The following is an 18,776-nucleotide window of genomic DNA, read 5'->3' as shown; positions in this document are numbered from 1 at the left end:
CCCTATCCCAGTTCCCTCCCCCAGATCACAGTTTCTGGTGCATTTTCATCTGTACACCCCCCTATCATGACACTGCAATAGTCTCATTTTTATCCTGCATACATGTGGTGCATTATCTAACAAAACTACAGTGGCTGTCCCCTCTGTAGTTTTCGTTATAGGCTTAAAGATGTCAGCATGTATTAATAATTTTTTAAATGCATCTAAGAATTTTATATATTTCACATAATTCTTTCTTCTATAGTGTTAGATTTGACAATGCTGTACATTACTGGCTCTCATCTGTATGAATTTCAATTGATTTGTGACTTTCCCAATATGCTCCCCAAGTCATCCCTTTCATACCCTTCCCATCAGCCCTCAAAATATTAATCACACAATTTATTAAATATTTTTCTAATACTATTTCTGTTATTAATATGTCCATCTACTTTTAATGCAGGCTTTTAATGAAACTACAGTTATACAACTACACTGCCTGGTGATATTGTCGCAGAAGGAAGGAGCAATGTTGCAGAAGAAGCCAAGTAGCACTGGTGTAGTGGGTATGATACTAAACTGTTGCATGAAGGGTCAAGAGTTCAAAACTCACCTGAACTGTAAAATTTTAATTTCTATCTTCAGTTCAATTACATTCTAGAAGTATCCACAAATGGCAAGAATCATTTTACTGGAATGTTCTGTAGCTGTATATATACACTGTATGTGTTCTGGCCAGAGGCAGTTCGCTCCGCACTATTGTATGTGCAAGAGCTGAATAAACCTTCGTTAAGTGAAGTTAGTGTTTGTCATTCATCTAATTAAGCCTTCTTCTACATGATATTATTCTGGTGGAGACGCTGGGTATTGGAACTTGTGATGGTGCACATTAACGATGACACAGTGGCTTACATCAGGCTACGACAGAGCCGCTGTTTACGTGGCAAGAAACCCGAGTTCGAGTCATATTTAACAGATCGCAATCTATTGGAGACAGAAGAAGAAGAGGACGTTACAATGACAACAATTGTGTGCGACCACATGAGACATCCTTCCGGGTTCTCTGGTGATGATGGCCAAGATCCAAACAAGTGACTGAAGGTAGATGAGCGTATAGCCAAATTTAACAAATGGGATGACACCGTGTGTTTAGCTAATGTGTTTTTCTACTTTGAGGGCACTGCCAAGCAATGGTATGAGAAAAACGAGGAGAAGTTCACGAGCTAGGAAGTATTCCAGGTGGAACTGCACAAGAATTTCAGTGACACACAACGACAGAAGTGCAAGACTGAAGATAAACTAAAGTGCAGGGAACAGCGTCCAGGAGAAACCAACACATCCTACATTCAAGACGTCTTGGAGCTGTGTAAAATAGTGAATCCTAGAACAGAGGAGGAAGATAAGGATGCACATCTCATGAAGGGTGTTGCTGAGGACATGTATCAAGCCCTTCCCGAAGGTGGTTTTGACAGCAGATGACTTCATAAAATGGTGCCAGTATATCGAGACAATGCATCAAAAAAGAATTACATGCAAGAAGTTTGAATGGCTTCCAAATGTCTTATCAATGCCTGTGATGGAGGAAGCAACTGATTTCACAAGTGTTCTTCATCAGATAGTGAGAGAGGAAGTTCAGAAGGCACTTGGATTGCACGGCGAGCAAAAAACCGAGACACCTCAAGAAGTCATAAGGGAGGAAGTGGAACAGATATTGAACCCGATTTCTCATCCTTCATTTCCCTTTAAAATGGTGTAAAAATTGAGACCCAGGCAGAGTTACATTCCTACAATGCCTTTCCACTGCAGACGACAGGGACATGTGGTGCGCTACTGTCGAGAAAGGCGGCGGGTATTTAATGAGGGTCGTGCCAGAAGACAGCAGACCAATCTTAGCTGACGCCAACTCCGGGACGACGAAGATGAACAAGAAGATGTGGATGCAGGATGACATAGGTCACTTGCCGCAAGCTAGCCACTGGAGAGTACACTCCCCAACACATCAATCAAGGTCTCCATCGCTGTTTAGAAGCTCCAGCCGATCACCTAGCCGCTACAACCCGGAAAACTTAAGGGTGTGACCTTACATCGATCACTACAAAAATAATAGGAAACTACGTCGATATCCTCATGGATGGCCAACCAGCCCAAGCTCTTGAGGACTCTGGAGCATCACATTCAGTTATTTCGGAGAAGTACCATTGCCAGTTGCAGAAAACCGAATTTGTCGACAACAAAACATCTCTGCTGAAGGCGGCTAATGGGAAATATGTAAAACCTACAGGAAGATGTGTCATTCATGTGGGGGTATAAGTGCCACACACAGCCCTTAGAATTCATCATCTTACAAGAATGTAGTCATGACATCATTCTCAGATGGGACTTTTTGAAAGCTTCTCAGGCAATTACAGATTGTGATCGCTCGAAGATTATGCTAGACGAAATGAGATACTGTGGACTGGAAGATGCGCATCCGAGTGTGTGGAGACTGTGTGTGCTGGATAAAATGATCATTCCTGCAGTCAGTGCTAGAAAGGTAACTGTCACATGTCATGCCATGCATCAACCCATGGATCTTATAGTGGAATGTAAGAGAAGCATACCACTAAAGAATAACTTGGTCATCCCAGCCTCTGTTGTCTCATTTAAGAATGGATTCGGTGTACTGTTGAAAGTTAACTGTCGCTGAGAACCGCATATCCTTCCAAGACGTGTGTGCGTAGCAAACACTGAGCCGTTAATTGAAGAACAGATGAGCATCATAAAAACCTCCCATGCCGAGTCTGTGGGTGAAATTAGCACTACCACTAAGAGACAAGATCTTTTAGCTCGATTATCACCAGATCTCACTAAGGAACAACAGAAGAACCTACTTGCCATTCTTCAAGATTTCTCTGAATGCTTCAATACACAGGTGAAGAGCAAATTAGACAAATCAACGGTGAAGCACTGGATTAGTACTGGAGACCATCAACCAATAAGCCAGAGACCATACTGTGTCAGCAACGGAACATCAAATAATTTGCGACCAGGTGGAGAAAATGATGAAGAATGACATCATCATTCAGTCTTCGCAGAGCCCATGGTTGTCACTAGTGGTCCTCGTCAAGAAGAAGGATGGCAGTTGGCACTTTTGTGTTGATTACAGAAAGCTTAATAAGATAACTAAAAAGGACGTTTACCCTCTTCCACGAATTGACGATACACTAGATTGTCTGAAGGGGGCTAAGTATTTCTCAACCTTGGACACGCACTCGGGATACTGGCAAATCAAAGTAGATGAGGCTGATCATGAGAAAACTGCATTCATCACCCCTGAGGGCCTGTATGAGTTTAAGGTAATGCCGTTTGGTTTGTCTAATGGCACCAGCAACTTTTGAATGGATGATGGATAATCTTCTGAGGCAACTGAAGTGGACAATGTGTGTTTGTTATTTAGATGAAATTATAGTGTTCTCAGACACATTTGATGAACATATAAAAAGACTGGGGGCCGTTCTTAAGTGTCTCCAACAAGGCAGACAAACTTAATCCAAGAAAGTGTCTCTTTGGAGCAAAAGAAATCAAAATACTTTGACACCCTGTGTCAAACGAAGGTGTGCGGCCGGACCCAGAAAAGGTGAAATCTACAATGGAATCTTCTGTTCCTAAGAGTATTAGAGATGTGAGAAGCTTCTACAGATTATGTTCTTATTACCTTCGTTTTATCAAAGACTTTTGTATCAAAGCCAGGCCACTCAAAGAGTTGTTAAAAGCTGATGTTAAATTTATCTGGGGTGGTGCTCAACAAGATTCTTTCGATGTGGTGCGAAAAGCTCTGACGAATGACACTGTATTTGGTCTGTATGATGAGAGAGCACCTACAGAACTACACACAAATGCCAGCGGGTATGGGATCAGTGCTGCTCTGCTGCAAATTTTGGATGGAAAAGAGAAGGTTATAGCCTATGCTTCTAGGTCACTTACAAAAGCCAAGAGAAACTACTCAACTACAGAAAGAGAATGTCTTGCTGTGATCTGGGCCATGTGCAAGTTTCGACAGTATCTGTATGGAAGGCCATTCACAGCTGTTACACATCATCATTCACTTTGTTGGTTGACAGGTGTTAAGGATCCAACAGGACAACTCGCCAGGTGGGCACTATGTCTTCAAGAGTATGACATTACTATAGTGTACAAAAGTGGAAGAAAACACCAAGATGCCGACTGTCTCTCAAGAAACCCTGTGCAAGACCATCAAGACTTTGATGAAGATAGTGTCTGTCTCGCTGCACTCCAGGGTCTCTCTGCTGAGCAGGAGGAGGACACCAAGATATCTCAAATTATACTTGCATTAAATTGGTCAGAGGATGTGAAAGGACAATTTAAGGTACTTAATGGATTACTTTGCAAGAAAAACTTTGATCCATTTGAAAAGTGGTGGCTACCAGTGATCCCTAAACACATGCGCTTAGATATTCTACAGAAATTCTGTAACACACATTTAGGATTTATTAAGACATACGATAGGATCCGCAAGAGATTTTTCTAGCCAGGTTTATTTAGGAGTGTCCATCACTATGTGTCGCACTGTCGAGAGTGCCAGAGGAGAAAGGCAGTTCCTCAGAAACCACCTGGCCAACTCATACCAATTCTACCAAGCCGCAACGCCTTTCCAGCATGTTGGGATTGACCTCCTCAGACGATTTCCAATGTCTGCTAGTGGCAATACAGTATTGTTTGCACCGATTATCTGACACGCTAGGCCATTATAAAAGCCGTGCAAACAGCCAAAGCATTTGAGGTAGCCAAATTCATCGTGGGAGACATTGTATTAAAACACGGAGCCCCAAGGTCGTTAATTATGGATTGAGGAAAAGTTTTTCAATCGAATCTTGTGACAGAGATAAACCATCGGTGCAACATTACTCATCACATGACCACTGTCTACCATCCGCGAACTAACGGGCTTATTGAACGCCTTAATAAGACCTTGGCTGACATGCTATCAATGTTCGTCAATGTTGAACAGAGCAACTGAGATGAGGTGCTGCATTTTGTGACATTTGCCTACAACACCGCAAAACAAGACACCACAGGATTTACGCCATTTTTTCCTGGTGCATGGGCGGGATGCAACTACGATGATGGACAATGTGTTTCTGTTACCTCCTGATGACGTGGACGATGACTACATTGGTCAGGTAGTAATCAGAGCTGAGGAATCTTGGCAGTTAGCTTGACTCTGCACGCTGCAGGCTCAAGAAAACAATCGCGGAAGGTATGACGCGTGCCACAGCCCTGTTGTCTACCAACCTAATGATCTTGTCTGGATCTTCACTCCTGTCTCTCTGAGAAGCTTCTCAGGCGATTGTAAGACAGCTGTCTGATGTTACTTATGAAGTTGAAGATTTCAACCCAGACACAAGGCGACAAAAGATCAGGGATACGGTCCATGTCCTTTGAATGAAGCCCTATAAGGATCCTGCAACCCAGCGTAAATTTGAAGCTCCAGTGACTGGCAACAAGTGGAAATGTGACGAAGAGCGTAGTGGCAAAAGAAGTTGTAAGAAGATCACCACTAGGGCGAGAATCAATCATTGGGAGTCGGAGTATACAGGACCGATGACTCGTTCTCACACTAGGAGAACGTAACACTGAGACACTGTTCTCGTAAGGAGGGAGCAATGTTGCAGAAGAAGCCGAGTAGCACCGTGGCGTAGTGGGTATGATACTAAACTGTTGCATGAAGGGTTGTGAGTTCAAAACTCACCTAGACTGTACAATTTTAATTTCTATATTTGGTTCGAGTACATTCTAGAAGTATCCACAAATGGCAAGAATAATTGTACTGAAATGTTCTATAGCTGTGTATATAACGTATGTACTCTTGCCAGAGGCAGTTCGCTCCGCGCTCTTGTATTGCAAGTGCTGAATAAACCTTATTTAAGTGAAGTTAGTGTTCATCATTCATCTAATTATGCCTTCTTCTACAAGACCATATGTACTGGCAGTTATACTTTTTGAAACAGCCGAAGTTTAGCAATAGTGTCCAGAATGTAATTATGTGACAGAATACTATGTATTTAGGCGTTTTGTATGGTATGTAAACTTAATTTCAAATGTTGTTACTCTTAATGCCATGTATATGTTGTGCTTGCACTTTCATGACAATTATGTTTCGTTTGGAATATGTTCTGACGATGGGCTACACCTGAAACCTGTCAGCAAATACAATTTTTAACAACAAGTGATCTGTTGATTTTAGCGACCTATAAAAAAAAAAAAAAATTGTGATATGAACCACCCTTAGACACTCCATTTTATATCCCTGCAAATTGTTACACTCAGGTATTTGTATGAGTTGACTGATTCCACTTGTGACTCATTACTATTGTAGTTAAAGGATACTACTACTCCTCTGTATTTTGTGAATTGCACAATTTTTCAGTTCTGAATATTTACAGCATGGTTGCCAAGACTTCGGTTCTTTAGCCATGCCTTGGCCCGTGCGCCGTAGCATTTAGTTGAACAGCACGTTTCTCACTACTGGCACTCCGCACTGTCTGAGTGGGAAGATAGTGAAGAAGGGTGAATGGCAAACACACTGTATTTAAATGGCAATGCTGTTGTACTGTGTATAGCTTTGTTTCATATTTCTCAACAACATACATCACAAATGAAACAAATTTTCAGTACTACTCACTTCGTTTGGCACACTGAAGATACCTCATAATTTTTATCTCATACAAACAATAGGCATACAGATGGAGACAATTTCACAGGCTTCTGCACTCAGGTTCCCGTGCAATGGTGACTTATTTAGTTTCATAATCGAAAAAAGGCTTTCACACACATATTCTGATAGAAATATTTTATTCCATTTGCAAAATCATCATGGAGATGTGGAAACTGTACCTGAGGAAAACAATGTAGACACCTACAATAGTTTTAACATAATAAGACTTGTCTTTAAAACAGGAATTACACTGCAGATCAGTCAGTTATATCTGCTTGTGCATAGGGGCACTTTCAATTAAATCAGCAAACAGTTCGAAAACAGATGTAAGGTTGGTAGTGCCCTTAAAAACGGTTGGCAGTGTCCTTAAAAACATTTAGAAAACTATCCTCATAATTCTTTCAAACCTCGCATTTTCTTTCATGCGTATAAGCTTAGGGAACTGGACTGTGTTTTTTGTCAGAATTTCTCTCTTATACAAAATGATTTTCTTTTTAAATGCAAATGCATCAAATGACAAATAAGTTTATTTCACATCCCAATGTCTTACTATGGGCAGCATGCAGTCTTGTTTACTTAAAATGTGAGGTCTGCAATCCATTCCAGATGTTCTAACTCTTGTTTCTGCACTCCTCCTTCCTTCATACATTCAACAGTAGCAGGCTTTAAATCGAAGAATCATTCCAGACACACCCCTCATCTTAGCCAACATACTTTGCAGTAATATATAAAGTCTCCATACTTTTAATTCAGTTACATCAAAAACTGTTGAAACAGACAGTAGAATAATGCGACTTTAGAAGTTCAATTTAACTTATTTACCTGGCCCACACCTGCAAATTTGGCACAAAGTACTACAATGAATCCAGCCTGTTGATTGCTGTAATTTCTTGCTTTTTCATTGTCAAATAAGTGTTTTGATTCTTTCTGCATGGTATTCTAATGTCCTTTGCAACTGCATAATAGATACTAGGAGTTGTTATCCCTCTTTTCTGTCATTCACATTAATTTTTAATGATCTGTGTTGATATGTAGCTTGACTGCCTCTTTTTGTGCAGACACTGGACCTGTGAATGTCCATCATACCACCATGATACCATGAACAAACAGTAAAGGGTAAACAGTGCTGACGCCATGATTCTGCTGAACTGAAGAGAATCGTGCCGGCCGAAAAATGTTCACCGCAATACTAAATGAAATATTGCACTGTACTGGGTACTTCCCAGAAGAAACGAGCAAATCTGGGACAGGCCAGGCCTTGGCCTGCCCATGCTCCCCACACACTATGTCCTTGTGAAGTTTAGCCCACAGAGACCGGACCTGATTTAAAGGAAGTTGCCAATCTTGGATATTGGATTGCAGCTTTGCAGATTACTGTTGCTACCACCCTTCGTTTACACACTTGTGACGAGTGGTTTCTTCAAACCATGGCACAATTTTTTGTTTGAGGCTCCTACGGTATGTTGTGGCTAAAATGGGGCTCAATCTGCTGCAACTTTTCTATAGAATCTCATAGTTTCTATCGGTCTGTTGGCCTTGTTCAATTTTAGCAATTTCAGTTTTTTCTTAACACCACTAATACTAATCTATATATTCCTCATATCTGCTGTGGGGTTTTAATTGAAGTGGGGCAGTACTCTTGTATCTTGAAAATGAAGTTCTGTATTCCTTTTTAAATGAACATTTGAAAATGCAGTTCTGCATTTGTTCTTTCACTTTGCTAATCTCAGTTCTGGTTCCTGTGTCATCCACGAGTATATAGCGAGAATACAGTATCACTGATAGCCTTCAAACATGACCAGAACTTCTGTGGGTTTTGTAAAGGAGATTCTGATATGATTCTGATACTGAAATCACTGAAGCGTTCATGCATCACCCTTTGGCAACCAAACACATTTCATTCAGTATCTCTTTATTTACAACTCTATGATTTGTTTTACACCTACTGTGCTTATTAATGTTTACAATGCCATGTTTTGCACAAAGTGCATTATACATGTTTAATGTGAATGTCAAGGTTTGTGACACAGTGCAGTGTTCTCTCCAATATCTGCTGCCTAAATACATTTTCTGACAGTATCTGCATCCCTTTTGGTCATTTTCCAACCCCTTTTTAAGAAAAATTTCTCTGCAAATCTTAACATGAATCTCATTACTGCAATCCGTTTTTCAATAGCTATTGAGTCTATAAAAAGAGGAACATTTTCATTACAAGAGAACTAGAAAAAAGATAGTTGCCACAACAGCTCATTGGTAAAAAGTTATGAGCATTGGATCATATAGCAAGTTACTTGTTTCTTTGTATATTGTCTCTTGTCACAAACCTTCTTTTCATATCCCAAGTTATTTATGGATCTGTCTAGGACGTCCATGTTTTATCAGGCATCTTGCATACAACTGAAGCATGTTTACAAGTTCAACAATCTTTTCTCCTTATATATTAGATATTATTCTCATTTCCAGAATGAAAATAATTTTTTTAAAAAATGCTATGCTAATGAGATATGCTAATAATCATGGGAGATCCATATCACATTTAATTTCAGAATCTCAACTCAACATTAAACTATAAGTGATACACGAAACATTACAAAATGTAAATACAGCAAATGCAACAACAAATTGATCCTTACTGGAGAGTGGTATGTTGCTTTCTTCCTGAGACTGGAATCTCCATTTGAGAACACCAACATCCGTATGCAAAGGAAAAGGCTTAGAGGGATTCTTTAGGCCAATCTGACACTTGTTCTTGAACAACTCTTTGTCCAAATTGGGATGAGTCTACAAGGGAAAAAAATTAAGTTTCATCATCTTGTCATGAGAGATTTTTTTCATACATCTTAAATGTCACTTTCTGCATTGAAAGTAACTCTTCTGCCATGTATTAATGCAAGCACCACCTCACACATTCAAAATGCAAAATTTCACTACATCATGTCATTACTCAAGCAATGGAAACAGTTCATGCTGCTACTTATGTCAAATATAGGTAGTTGAATTAAGGCCCCAATATCAATAAGCAACATGTAAATGTGTGTGGAACAACATAAGTTTATCAGGTTGCAACCATGTGACATTTCACATAGAATAAATAGGTTTGTATTTAAAATATATCACCAGCCAACAAAGAGAAGAAACAAAAGTAGTAAAAAGAAAAGGGAAGATCAGTTGTTAATGCCCCAACAATGGCAAAGTCATTAGAGATGGAGCGCACACTGACACTGGGGAATGTTAGGAAGAAAAATTACCGCCTTTTTTCCTAAGGAACCATTTCGGCATTTACCTTAACACTGAAACTTTAACTTTTTGTATATCTATAACCGTAGCGGAGGTCAAATTAACTGTAGTGGCAGAGCTACCCTTTCTTCTATTTTAACATATTGTTACACTCCAAAAAAAAAACTTTATTTATAAAAAGAACATTCAAACTGAAATCATACATTATTTTCATTTGTGACAGGATTTATTTTAGGATAACAGTACTATAGAAAATAAAATTATGTTTTCTCATAACCACGATTGCCGAACACAAACAATGTGTTCATGTATATCAAATGCCCCCTTCTTGCATTCCGACACAATGCACTGCTGTCTGCATTTGTCGCTCACTGGTTTGTTTTCAGTATTTGATGCACTGCTGATCACAGCACAGGAAACACATTTTCGCATGTATTATTCACTTGTTCATGTATTAGACTTGATTCAAATTTTGCAGAAACTACTTACAGCTGATAACTTTTCTTGTAATTGCTCTGAAGTGAATCTATGAATTCATTTCAGCCAAGTCCAACATGTTACAAAATACTTATACTGAAGCTGCTATCGTAGAGTATTTTCCAGCTATTTGGTCCAGTACATCCACTCCACATCTCATTTTATTTAAAGAAAAAGATATTCTGTGGTTTCTGGTAGACATTTTGAATCATTCCCAAGTGTACTGAGAGCAAGAACATATTTATTTTTCTTGCCTTGATAAAAAGACAATGCTGCATCTCCAAGATTGATCACAGCAGTTACAAACAGTGAAGCTTCTGACATGTTACTAATGTACCTCTCTTCTCAAATGTTTTACTGTATCCACTAGGCTTATAGCCTTATTTTTCAATATTTCAGTCATGTGCAAAGACATGAAAAAAATTATCTGAACTTACATTCCTTCCACTTCTAAAGAATGGTGTCGTAAGCTTCAGGACGATGTATTGGGAAAGAGTTTGATTCAGTCATCAATATTCATCCTTTGCCAGACATGGAAATCAAATCAATAAATATATGGTGTTTACATCTGCTGCCAACAAAAAGCAATGCTAAATTTATCTGGATAACTAGCCACGTACTGTGTAAATTCTGAGGCTTTAGTGGGGAAAGAGCTGTTTATTAATTGTGATGTTCTGTCCTGGACTGTACTGCAGCAAACAATTTTCAATTAAATGAGTCTTTACTTCAGACACCAAAGTAAACTTGTCAGTTATCAAGGTGCAAAAATTTCATAATGTCTCCATCCCCCCCCCCCCCCCCTCTCTCTCTCTCTCTCTCTCTCTCTCTCTCTCTCTCTCTCTCTCTCTCTCTCTCTTTCCACCGCATTGTGAAAGAACTGTTGCCCCCAGCCTTTTGACCATGTGACCTATCAATTTCTAGTTCCTCCACATAAAGAAACATAATACACCACCTGTTGTTTCCAAGTTGCCACTGGGCTCCTCTCTCTGTGCAAAGCTTTATAGGTTTTAGCATAGTGTCACATTTGAACAGCTGCTAAGAACTAGCAGAGCTGTGAATTTTGATGTTTCTCTTCTGAAAGTGGTGTTGGTCTGCTGTCTGCCACAAAACCTTTTGCTTTTGCAGCCTGTAAGGTGCATTCAAGATTCAATTCAAAGCCACCAATTCTGACTCGCCTCTTCCAAAAGGTCCACAAAAAATGGTATAGGTAACTGCCGACTACCTCTTCCACTCTGTTGTGTTGATTAACACACCTTCTGAATGACATGCTGGTTTTGGCGAAGGTATTTGTCTTGCTTCTATAAAACTAATTTGATTCAGCACCATCTTGAATATCATTATCACTGCTAGTTTCTGTTTGCCTTTCAATTTCACCACTTTTCAACTACCTCTAATGCCAGCTGCAGCTGTTCTATGTATTTCATTCCTTCCTTATCTGACAACTTAAAAGCCATTTTCAATACGTGCTTCATGACTTGCACACGAGCAAGCATTCAGGATGTAGCAAGACAGAATAATCAACTCAGAAGCTTCAGACTAACAAAATTCTAAAACTTTCAACTGAACAATTTCTGCATTTCGAGTGTGAATAGATTTCGGAAAACCTAAGGCTGTATGATCTGAACAACCATCCTCCCAGTGTAAGTCCAGTATTTTCATCACTGCACTTCCACTCATTATACAGTAATAAACATATCACTTTACATGGATCAGAATGCTGGCAACAAAGTGACTGACAGGCATGGAAAGGCCAATGTTTCCTTGTCTGCCTTATATGCATGCAATATGGCTGCGGCAGCAACCGCTGCACTATTTTGTATTGTATCTGCCCAAATTTCCCGTTATGTGCAGTACTGAGTTCGCCTTGTAGGAATGTCAAAGTTTTGTTATTTTTCTGTGTACTTTTGTTACTAGTTTCAGAATTCCATTTTGTCAAACAAAAAAATTTGCACAGATACTCCAAGCCACAGTACAATAACATACCACACCAGTTACGTTAGTGGCAGCCACTGTTGTTTGCATTTGACTCTGGTAACCTAGACTTGAAGCAGAGCAATATGACAACGGTGAGCAGAACAAAATGTGCGACCTAGCTCCATCTCTGGTAGTTTACCATGGCAACTGATATGTAAACAAATAGCTCTCAATCACTTTGTTGTTATAATCAGGAAATAAGTAGTACATAATTCATGGATAGCACTCAGAATGTTCATAGCTTGAGAAAACAACTATACATTTAGGACCAAAGCAACACTCACTTGAAAATTCAATACACTGAAATCAGAAAATTGAGTATTAGGTTTGCATTACATTGCCAAAGTTCCTTGACAAATCCTTTATACAAGCTAGGTACACATACAAATTTTTATAAAGGATGTGATTAAAGTACCCCAGTACACCATCAAATATTTTATAGAAACATCTTTTAGAAATGATATTTGACAAAGAACTCTTACAGTGTAATATGGTTCTTATACACTTTGTATTATGTTTTGATCCCATGAAAACAACCAAGGAGAAAAAGAGCTGTATAATCCAACTTCAAAATACGAATACACAGAATGTTTTGTGGTGCAAGAGTGTACAAAATGCACAAAGGAGGGAAGTTAGTTTTACAAAAGACTGAAGTATAACAAAGTGATGACACAGTGTAAAGTATGTGCACAGCTGCAGGCTGTGCTGGCAAGTGTTTATATTGTTAAGAAGCAATAGAACAGCTTCACCAGCAGAAAAGCAAAAATAAATTTAATGGAATAGCAGTACACTTTGCCTCCTAATATGCTTAAATAACTTGTGGCAAAATGTGGGTGGAAAAAAGATAGTATTTATTCAAGTGTACACGAAATAATCAACACATCTGAGACAGTGTATTTCAGATTCATTCAGTTCCTTCTATCTTCTGAATAGGACTATCTCTAAAAGCAGGAGGAACTTCACGGTGAAAATAATAACTACTTGAACGCAATCAAGTTTTGAACATGAACTACTGTTGTCAACTAAACAGACAAAAGTAGTTAAAATATGCCACAGCAGATGGCCTCTGCACACATTGTATAGGAAACAACTTATTTTGGGATTCATCCCTAAAATATGGTGCACGAGACACCAGTAAATTCGTGATACATCCACAATGTGTTAATATAATATTACTAGCTACTGAGGTTTCATAGGATAACAACATTAAAATTGCTGCTTCTGTTATTATTTCACTAAACACAGTTAAACGCCTTTTAGATCTCTAGAGTAATCACAATTAATGTTGGCAGGTGATTTACAGGATACAGTCACTCAAGTGAGAGGGGGAGGGGGAGAGGGAAGGGGGAGAAGGAGAGAGGGAGGAGGGGACGGGGAGGAGGAGAGTGGGGAGGGGAGGGGGAGGAGGAGAGTGGGGAGGAGAGTGGGGAGGGGAGGGGGAGCAGGAGAGTGGGGAGGGGAGGGGGAGGAGGAGAGTGGGGAGGGGAGGGGAGGGGAGGGGGAGGAGGGGAGGGGGAGAGGAGAGTGGGGAGGGGAGGGGGAGGAGGAGAGTGGGGAGGGGAGGGGGAGAGTGGGAAGGGAAGGGGAGGAGGAGAGTGGGAAGGGAAGGGGAGGGGAGGGGCAGAGAGACGGTGAGGGGGGAGAGACGGTGAGGGGGGGAGAAGGAGAGAGTGGGGGAGGCGGAGAGAGAGGGGGGAGGCGGAGAGAGGGGGGAGACGGGGAGAGAGGGGGGAGACGGGGAGAGAGGGGGGGAGACGGGGAGAGAGGGGGAGAGACGGGGAGAGAGGGGGAGAGAGGGGGAGAGACGGGTGGGGGACGGACAGAGGGGTGGGGAGACCGGACAGAGGGGTGGGGGAGACGGACAGAGGGGTGGGGGAGACGGACAGAGGGGTGGGGGAGACGGACAGAGGGGTGGGGGAGACGGAAGAGAGGGGTGGGGGAGACGGAGAGAGGGGTGGGGGAGACGGAGAGAGGGGTGGGGGAGACGGAGAGAGGGGTGGGGGAGACGGAGGAGAGGGGTGGGGGAGACGGAGAGAGAGGGGTGGGGGAGACGGAGAGAGAGGGGTGGGGGAGACGGAGAGAGAGGGGTGGGGAGACGGAGAGAGAGGGGTGGGGGAGACGGAGAGAGAGGGGTGGGGGAGACGGAGAGAGAGGGGTGGGGGGAGACGGAGAGAGAGGGGTGGGGGAGACGGAGAGAGAGGGGTGGGGGAGACGGAGAGAGAGGGGTGGGGGAGACGGAGAGAGAGGGGTGGGGGAGACGGAGAGAGAGGGGTGGGGGAGACGGAGAGAGAGGGGTGGGGGAGACGGAGAGAGAGGGGTGGGGGAGACGGAGAGAGAGGGTGGGGGAGACGGAGAGAGAGGGGTGGGGGAGACGGAGAGAGAGGGGTGGGGGAGACGGAGAGAGAGGGGTGGGGGGAGACGGAGAGAGAGGGGTGGGGGAGACGGAGAGAGAGGGGTGGGGGAGACGGAGAGAGAGGGGTGGGGGAGACGGAGAGAGAGGGGTGGGGGAGACGGAGAGAGAGGGGTGGGGGAGACGGAGAGAGAGGGGTGGGGGAGACGGAGAGAGAGGGGTGGGGGAGACGGAGAGAGAGAGGGGTGGGGGAGACGGAGAGAGAGGGGTGGGGGAGACGGAGAGAGAGGGGTGGGGGAGACGGAGAGAGAGGGGGTGGGGGAGACGGAGAGAGAGGGGTGGGGGAGTCGGAGAGAGAGGGGTGGGGGAGACGGAGAGAGAGGGGGTGGGGGAGACGGAGAGAGAGGGGTGGGGAGACGGAGAGAGAGGGGGTGGGGGGAGACGGAGAGAGAGGGGTGGGGGAGACGGAGAGAGAGGGGTGGGGGAGACGGAGAGAGAGGGGTGGGGGAGACGGAGAGAGAGGGGTTGGGGGAGACGGAGAGAGAGGGGTGGGGGAGACGGAGAGAGAGGGGTTGGGGGAGACGGAGAGAGAGGGGTGGGGGAGACGGAGAGAGGGGGGGAGACGGAGAGAGGGGGGGAGACGGAGAGAGGGGGGAGACGGAGAGAGGGGGGGAGACGGAGAGAGGGGGGAGACGGAGAGAGGGGGGAGACGGAGAGAGGGAGGAGACGGAGAGAGGGGGGAGACGGAGAGGGGGAGAGAGGGGGGGGAGAGAGAAGTGGGAGGGGGGAAGGGAGAGAGAGTGAGAGAGGGTGGGGAGGGGTTGGGGGGAGGGGAGAGGGAGAGAGGGGGAGGGGGGAGGAGAGGGGGGGAGGGAGAGAGAGGGAGAGAGAGGGGGAAGGGGGGAGAGGGTGGGAGATAGAGAGAATTTTTTCTCTCTTGTTCCTGCTTTTGTACCACTACTGTGAGTATTGGGAAAGGCACAGCTTGGTTACAATTTGGACACTGATGTGACTTTCAAATACTAAAAGTTATTTATTCTCTACTATACACAATGTCAGTATTACGAGCTTTTGAAAACACTTGTTTCATTTGAACAATCTATAACACCACCACATTCACATTGCTAACAGAAGCAAAGTGTCCAAAATGCGAGTAATGGACCCACAAAAAATAGTAATACAGTTTATTTGAACAGCAGCACACTGACGGAAGATACTCTAATTCTTTACACATTAATTTTGATCCAAGTTTTTACATCTCAAGTCAGCAAATTGGAGTTCACACCATTTTCAAAGCACTTGCATCAGAATATTCATAGAAAACGGATTCTTTGAATTTTGCAGCAAAACAAGGTTTTTTTTTTTTTTTAAATTTCAACATTTTAATACAAAGAAGATTCGCCCTTTCCTTACATATTATAGCTGATTAAGAGTACAAAAAACTATTCTGGGGGAGAAAAAGCTACATGAATTATTGTAAAGGGTAATGTGCATCCATACAGTTATGAACATTCGTTAAACAAATCCCAAGTATCAGCATACTCCTTTCCTCTGATTATTTTCCATTTTTATGAGTGAGGAATTTATCTATATGATTTGGTTTTAAAATGGTAATGATTCAGTTAATCTGCTATCAATAAGCGAATCAAGAGCTGTACTGGTTGTAAAAATTAAGATTACCCACTTTGAAATGGATATTTCTTCCCCCCAGTTTCAACACTTTGTTAACAGTGAACCTGCAACTTTATTAAATTACTTAAACTGTTTGTTAATGATTCTGTCAACAGTTGCAGTATTTATATTCGGTGACTATTTTCAAACCTTGGCTTTTTCTTTACAAGCCTCGCCTACTGAGGCTGCACTGACAGAGCTGCTGTTAATAATAATAATCATCAAATTGGCAACACATGCTTTATAAATGTTTGAGAATGAATGCCACGATCAACACATGCCTCTTAGCAAGTCAACATCAAACTAGAAATATTGTTTAAAATGCAACAATAAAAACAAGAAATTAGAACAATATGTTCAATTTACTGAATTAAATAGATGTTAAGACACAAATGCTTATTTCCAAGTGTACGCCCACTACAATCGAAACAATAAAGGAAAATTTCTTACCTGTAACTGAATACCATGTGTATCGTTGTTTTCTAATTGAACTCTTATGCGTCCATATTTTTCATCTACAATGCGCAGGGTTATCAGGCCATGAAGCTCAAAACTTTGCAGACCACCATCACGTCCTACCCTCAACAATAGTCGTTCCTCCTGTCGCATATGTACGCTGAAAATAATGCAGCAAATGGAATTTGAAAACTTCATTTTATTATTATTATTATTATTATTATTATTATTGTTATTATTACTAAAACAAGTTTCTTATTTACAGCTATTGTCTTTTTCTTGGGGGAGGGGTTGTGGTAAGGGGGAGGTTGAGGGTTCAGAATGTAATTCAATTGTAATCGATTCCTTTGTAGTTGAACTTATTAAATGTGTAGTATATCTGCAATTAAGAATGAGAGCTTTGCACTGGCATGAGGCAAATACTCTCAAATCAAACGATCACAACGTAACTAAATGATCAATCTACATAAAACTGCTAGCCTCTTGCAACATTTCAAGAAACTGGTTATTTGTCAGTTTCAAGTGCTGCTCAATGATTTTTTTTTTTTAAATATGCAAAATCCTTTTTCTGACACTATTATTTTAACTCACTCTCTTTCTGATGGATAATTCTGTGTCTGTCTGAGAATTATCTTCGAAGTTACAAGTTTGCCATGAACAAATGTAAGATGAATGGAATCATTTTAGGCTAGAATAACAGTACAGGTGAATAACATGAAATATTTTGAGGAGTTACCCATTTCTCATTCTGCTTGAAACACCTCTAGCATAAGAATGTGATCATTTTAGTTGGCCAATAACCCAGTAAGTATTTACCTGACTTTAAGGTTTCTAGTTGTAAGGCTATTATTTCGAAGTTGAATTTGATTTGTTGTTACTTGCAGGTTACTTAAAGTACATCTACCTCTACAACTACACTACACAAACCACTGTGCGGTGTGTAGCACAGGTTACTCTGTACCACTACTACTACATTGCTTTCCTGATCCACTCGCAAATAGAATGAGGGAATAAAGATTGCCTATATGCCTCTGTGTCAGCCCTAATTTCTTGAATCTTATCTTCGTAGTCCGTATGTGCAATGTATGTTGGCAGCTGGAGAATCATTCGGAAGTCAACTTCAAATGCTGGTTCTCTAAATTTTCTCAAAAGCGTTCTTCAAAAAGAGCATCACCTTCCCTCTAAGGATACCCACTTGGATTCCTGAAGCACCTCCGTAACGTGTTGTTTGAACCTACCAGTAACAAATCTAGCAGCCCGCCTCTGAACTGCTTCAATGTCTTCCTTTAATCCAATTGGGTACGGATCCCAAACACTTGAGCAGTATTCAGGAATAGGTTGCATTAGCATCCTACGTGTGGCCTCCTTTACAGATGAACCACCTATTCCTAAAATTCAACCAATAAACTGAAGTTGACCATTTGCCTTCCCTATCACAGTCCTCATGTGCTCGTCCCATTTCATATAACTTTGAAATGTACAGCCAGATATTTTAATGACACGACTGTGTCCAGCAGTACACTACTAATGCTGAATCCGAACATTACAGATTTGTTTTTCCTACTCAGCTGCATTAACTTACATTTTCCCACATTTAGAGCTAGCTGCCACTCATCACACCAACTCGACATTTTGTCTATGTCGTCTCATATCTTCCTACAGTCACTCAACCTTACCATACACCACAGCATCATCAGCAAACAACCACAGAATGATGCGCCCCCCCCCCCCCCCCCCCACACACACACCAAATCATTTATGTATATATGTGTATAGAGGACAACAGCAGTCCTTTCACATTTCCCCTGGGACACACCCGATGATACCCCTCTTTCTGATGAACATTGACTGTCGAGGATAATATATTCTATATGCTCATGCCTTCATTAACACCCTGCACTGGGGCACTGTATCAAA

General features: G+C 41.9%; 1 protein-coding gene across 2 annotated transcripts in view; it reads right to left on the bottom strand.

The window, feature by feature from the left end:
* LOC126236155 (coatomer subunit delta) overlaps positions 1-18,776 on the bottom strand; it is a 131,200-nt gene that overhangs the window by 25,360 nt on the left and 87,064 nt on the right. For both annotated transcript variants that reach the window (XM_049945241.1, XM_049945242.1), the window contains 2 exons: positions 16,854-17,019; positions 9,328-9,475 (listed from right to left, as the gene is read on the bottom strand). In XM_049945241.1, coding sequence (XP_049801198.1) covers positions 9,328-9,475; positions 16,854-17,019 — 314 coding nt within the window. The remainder of the gene's footprint in view (positions 1-9,327; positions 9,476-16,853; positions 17,020-18,776) is intronic.

The sequence above is a fragment of the Schistocerca nitens genome, chromosome 2 (genome assembly GCF_023898315.1).
Source record: "Schistocerca nitens isolate TAMUIC-IGC-003100 chromosome 2, iqSchNite1.1, whole genome shotgun sequence".
In the NCBI taxonomy this organism is placed as follows: domain Eukaryota; kingdom Metazoa; phylum Arthropoda; class Insecta; order Orthoptera; family Acrididae; genus Schistocerca; species Schistocerca nitens.
This window is presented reverse-complemented; position numbering and strand designations above follow the sequence as displayed.